At 35.5% G+C, this 6,000-nt stretch overlaps 1 protein-coding gene across 2 annotated transcripts in view; it reads right to left on the bottom strand.

Moving 5' to 3' along the window:
* Positions 1–3,273: 3,273 nt before the first annotated feature.
* Positions 3,274–6,000, bottom strand: part of LOC137389890 (E3 ubiquitin-protein ligase TRIM71-like) — a 47,775-nt gene continuing 45,048 nt past the window's right edge. For both annotated transcript variants that reach the window (XM_068076045.1, XM_068076046.1), the window contains exon 13: positions 3,274–4,373. In XM_068076045.1, coding sequence (XP_067932146.1) covers positions 4,104–4,373 — 270 coding nt within the window. In that variant the 3' untranslated portion in view covers positions 3,274–4,103. The remainder of the gene's footprint in view (positions 4,374–6,000) is intronic.

The raw sequence follows: 6,000 nt of genomic DNA, 5'->3' as shown, positions 1-6,000 counted from the left end.
GAAAGTCAACACTCATCTTGGCAGTTTGTACTCAAGCTGGTCTAGCAGGAACAATGACTTTTTAGGCTCCCTTTCACTTGGTAGGGTTGGGGCAGTAGAATTGAGATAATTTGTCTACTTGCAAGTTTAGTAGTTCCTCTCTTGTGGCGCCATGTTTATGTATGATGGATATATGATGTTTGTATAAGGAATAAGGCATCAATGTATATGCTCAGGTCTCTACTAGTAAGCCTACTCGATACACTCACGAATAATACACTCACGAATACACTACAATAAACCAAAATAGATAAACAAAACCTAGTGACCAAAACATGAATGGAGGAACCGCAACAAGAGATCACACAAAAATTATAAATACATGACTATTAATCAACATTTATGTTATATTCATACATGAATTTATAGCATTTTGGGAAGTTTGGTACTTACTTTTTTAATAAAGTTTTTTTTTAGTAATTTAGTTCAAGCGTGAAGCATAGGTATTTTAACCAATTGCCATTAAAGATTAGCAGGTGTAATAAGTGTGTGCGCAATTGTTTCATTGTATCGCGAATAGGCTATTGGGTTTAGTGGTTAGCTTGCCTGTCTGAGCCTGGAGGCCCTGAGTTAAATTCCAGTGTAAAGTGGATTTTCCTTTCCTATAACTTTATCTCTATAATTAGAAACATGAACAACAGAGCAATATAATATATAAACAAATAATATAAATAATATAATAAAATAATATAATAGACAAACAAAGATTTACATACATAGATGGCGGTCTGCTCATTTTTATAAAATATAGCATAGGCGTTTGCTGATTTTGTAGTGAAATTTTGACTAATTACATTACATTGTAATAAACAGTGTTTCTTTTAAATAGATTCTTTACCAAAAATAGTTATCTAACAATATATCCCTTTGTCAGTTGGAATTAAAAATTTGCTGACTTTTATTTAAATTAATAAATACTACTTTATCAACACAAGTAAGAGAGCTGATGAACATAAATAACTTTAGTCAGTCCAGTTTGTGCTCAAAGCTTTCGGGTTTTGAGTCAAATAATTGCTCAAATTTAAAAGATTGTTAGGGTATACTGATTGTCAATAGAAGTTTGACTGTACTACAGCGTATGTATGTGAGTGTATCTTGTCATGCCAACTTACAGCAGAAATGGACATCAGTCCAATTTAATTATACTACATGTACAATGTAATTATACTGTACATGTAAATAGAGAACTGCAAGAGACGGTAGCTATAAACTAAACTGCTCTTCAGATGCACAAATGCAACATATGCATACATATGTTGCATTTGCTATGTGTATATCATGCGTAATATTCTCATGTGTTTTGAATTCAATAATTAATAATAATTGAATATTAATAATAATTAAAACTTTTAATACCTGGGCAACGCCTGGCATTCACCTAGTTAATTAATAAGTGTCAGTGATTTCTTGCAGATCAAAGATAAATACGACTAGTTTCGATGGTCAATGTTAAAACACTTGATCATCAATACTCTTCTAGGAAAAGATACATGATCTTAGTTGAATCTTAAGTTTTTATACTGCCATAAATTATGCAAAAGCTTTTCAAAATTGATTACCGATACAAAACTTGAATGCCATATTAAGATCGACAACTTTTCAGCTTGCATAAAATGTTGCAAAAACTAATGAAAAAATGACATTATTGCCACACAAGTTTGTTTACAAACCATAAAAATAAAGCAACTAATCAAATGGGAGGTCAGTGGAGAGTATTTTGCTGTGGGCAGATCATGTCATGATCTCCTCCAATTGCTTAGATTGCATATTTCAGGAGTTTCTATGGGAGGGTACTGAGGTGGTTTCTTGTTGTCCAGCTCAGGTTTTCTGCCAAGGATGCCTCATAAGTGAAGCAGCCTAAGAGTAATTGTGGTCAGATGCCTTCCCTAACACCGCTGATAAGTCTTGTATGCTCTGAACCACCAATATACTGATCATAAGACAGTACCATAACCATTGAAACATGGCTGTTCTCTATATGTGATGATTACTACAATGCCATTAAAATGTCAAAATATAGGCCTATATGGTATATATCAATCTCAGTGTTTGTCTGTTGGTTATTCGTGTGTCCAGTTATAGCAATAGTTTTAAGAACAAAAATCTCATATACACTGGATTCGAACTCGAAACCCCAGTCTGCAGACAGGCGAGCTAACCCACTAGGCCAAGCAGCTAAATTTTTGTCCTGAGGAAAAATTGTGGTCAGTGATAACATCGATTAAAATACCATGCTTGGGAAAATGATATGGGTTACTACTAGCTTGGCTTATTAGCTGTTAGATGCGTTAGAGATCTTTACTAAGATTACTAAGATCTTTACAACGATTACTAAGCTGGCTTCAGACATAGCTCTTATAACAGTAAAGATTTAGACTAGCTCAAGTTACTAGCTTAAGTTGGTCAAATTCGTTGGGTAATTATTTTATTACCTGTGCAACGCGGGGCATTCACCTAGCACAAAATAATTTTAACCAAAACAAAAAATGAACATAGTCAAAAATTGTATTCTACCTGAAAATCCAATATACCACCACCAAGTCATTAAAATGTGTTTTATGCTACTCCATTGCACAAAACTGGAATAATACGGAACAATTTTGTACATTAACCTATATATATATCTATATTTCTCAATGTTGGTCTGTTCGTGTTTGTCCAGCTATAGCTTTTAAAATCTTGGAACAACGAATCCATATCGCAAAAGATTTGATCTCAGCCTCCTGTTCACCAGTCCAATGCCTTACCAATTCAGCCACAGGAGCTTGATGGATTCATTAGGCGATAAATGTCACTATATGAGAGCAAATACACTACCGCTCTCCGTTATGCCGCAACGTGATGGCGCAACATCATGAAAAGCAGTGGCATACTTTTATGCGTGCTCAATCATGTTAGCAAGTAGTGGCTCTTATTAGTAAGCTTACTCAAATTATCCATTGGCAATGTGCCAGGCTAATAGCAAGTAGCAAGCAACTACATTACCTCTCATTGTTTATAAGCTGATATTTAATAGCCAGGCAACGCTGAGCATCCATCTAGTAATGTATAAACCTAATATCTTCCTTAAAACACTATACGAACATTTTTTTACCCCTTTACAGTTTCATGCAGCTGGAAACAATAAGCAACCTGGAATACTCCTGATATACTCGAGGACAGCCACTCTATTAGTGACTTTTTAGGAACAAAGACGATGAGATCCTCCCTACTCCATAATTTAACAAGACATGGTGGATTTTGACAACATTCTGTATTACATACTGACATAGTCTGGTGTCTAGCTATTTAAGCAGCAAATCTTTGTATATGTAAAGCATAATTGGTTCTTCAGGTGTCTGACATAATTATAGAACCATGGAAAATAACATTCCAAAAACAAAGCTGTATTGCATTGCATGAGATGCAAAGATAGCTAGCGATAAAAAAGCAATGGCTAGCAAAAACCCCAGCCAACAAATCAGCTATTAGGAGAGAGGATATATATTCGAGGAAACAGTCTGTACAAAGAATCTGATAAAAAATGATATAGACAATCGCTATAGCAAAAGAAATATGAAGAAAACTTCAATACAACAACGTATTCAACTAAACAACCCGTGAAAAATAATTTTTATACCCGCAGAAGATTGGAGTAAGATGAATAACAAGCAAGGTCAGTATGTATGTATGTATACGGGGTGTATGACTGTGATCAATAGCTGTTCACATAATATAAACGAACACTCCCTGAATTATAAAAGTACTAACAGAACAGAATGGCTATGCCTTCTGTAAATGCTAAAAGATAAACAGATACTGGTCTGTGACGAGGTAGATAAGTCCGGGCGCAAAACCTTTTGCACCAGCAAACCAACCAGGATTCTGCTAAAGTGATTGGACTCCTGCTACTAGGTACTAATTACTAGCTTGATTATAGTTCTCCCTGAGACGATACACCTGAATATCTGACTGCATGCGTTAACTATTGAGAAAGAGGGCAAAGACACACTGGAGGCAAGATAGCACCGAACCTAGGTGATGCGCTAGTCCTCTATGACTGAACGATAAAAATGTCCTAGTAGCTAGAAGAACATGATTCGATTATTACCAAAATCCACTACGACGATGTAGCCGTCGGGAGTGACGCAGATACCGCTCGGCTTGTCAAACTCGCTATTGCCTGTGCCTACGCTGCCAAATTTGGCGAGGAATGTACCGTCTGGTCTGAATATTTGGACTCTGTTATTACGCCCCTCACTGACTAAGATGTTTCCTTCGAGATCCACGGCTACTCCTTGAGGTCTAAAGAACTGCCCGTTTCCTTGACCTTCGTTACCAAACATCTGCACCGACTACAACAGGAAGCAGAACATGGGTAGATAATTTCAGCCCAAAAAGAGGAGGCAGTAGATGCATGTATATATGAACATAGAAGCGGATCATCAGAGAAGGAAATAAATTACTCTATGCAATGTTGAGATATGATATTTTATAAAACTCTAAGGCCTCTAAAAACAGGAAATACATGTAGTTTAAAATCTCAACATAAAGTAAATTACTATATCAGAGCTACCAACATTAAAAAATATCAAATAAAAGGTCCTTTTGAATATAAATGCCAATAGACAAACTTTATTTTATGGACACGTGAATCAGCTTACTGAGAACATATGCAGAAAAACTTCCTACAGTTACAAAATTACATCATGTAGGAAAATTTTCAGAAGAATGACAGTACAGCAGATGCTCCCATAACGTAAACTTCCTTTCACATAAATTCCAATGAACATAAAGAATTATGAAAAGTTTTTGCATCCGTATTGTGTAAGAAATTCCATATAAAGTAAAGTACCCAGTATCAGTTGGCGCAAGTTCTCAAATTTGATTTAAACAGTGAGAGCCTACAGTTAGCCTTAAAGTAACGTTTTCTCTCTTGCCGAATTTACAAGGAAAAAATAATGTATAGGTGGATAAAGTTTTTTTTTACTTTTCTGTAGTGGACACAATTTTTGTTTGCGGCACAGACTTGCTGTGGAGAAAAAATGTAAAAGAAAATAAATCTCAATTAACATTGAAAATGTGCACTCCCCTTACCTTCAAGGTTGACTTGCAACAAAATTCACATTAGAGTTATTTGGTATAAAAGGTTCACCATGTCTTACTCTGTTGTGTTGTAGGTGCCAAATATGTGGAAATGTGATTACAAGCTCTTAAAAGCTCAAAAACGAAAAGTTAATCGCAGCCATCATGAAAACTCCATAGTTTGGAATCCCTTTATTCCGACAACGTACTCAACTCCACCTGGTCATTATTTTGACACGTGATGTTATCATGTGAAAAGACAGGCCAATAAAAGGCTTAATATAAAATGTTTTGTAGCACTAGTTTATGACAAACACTTCGGGTTCTACCGGAAAGCCCTTATCAAATATAGATGCTCGCTACTTTACAGTTTCGCTTCAGTTTGGTCTAATCATATAGTCGTAATCTGATCATGTGACCCATACTTTCTGCTAATTAGCGCGAACAATTTCTGTAACATTTTCGACTATCACAAGTGACCAACAGGTTCGTCATGTTTATCTGTAGATGATATGCACTCCTTCGAGCTAGGGTTAAAAAATTAAACGAATTTTTAAGATATCAGTGCTCAAAGTGACAGCATTACAATGATGATGAAATAGACACTTAAAGACAATAGACATGGTTTTATTGAAAGCGTGAAGTATATTTGTGAAAATATTTTGATGAATGAGCTTGCATGAAAGTGTAAACAGAAGCCATCGTGTTCAACTACGACCAATTTGAGCCATTTTGAAAAGGGATTCCACCCTAAAGCATTTTTGCGATGGCTGCGATTAATCGTTCATTTTTGAGCTTTTAAGAGCTTGTAATCACATTTCTACATAGTTTGCAACTACAGCACAACAGAGTAAGACACGGTGAATCTTTTGATACCAAATAACTGTAATGTGAATT

This window comes from Watersipora subatra, chromosome 3 (genome assembly GCF_963576615.1).
Source record: "Watersipora subatra chromosome 3, tzWatSuba1.1, whole genome shotgun sequence".
Lineage (NCBI taxonomy): Eukaryota > Metazoa > Bryozoa > Gymnolaemata > Cheilostomatida > Watersiporidae > Watersipora > Watersipora subatra.
This window is presented reverse-complemented; position numbering and strand designations above follow the sequence as displayed.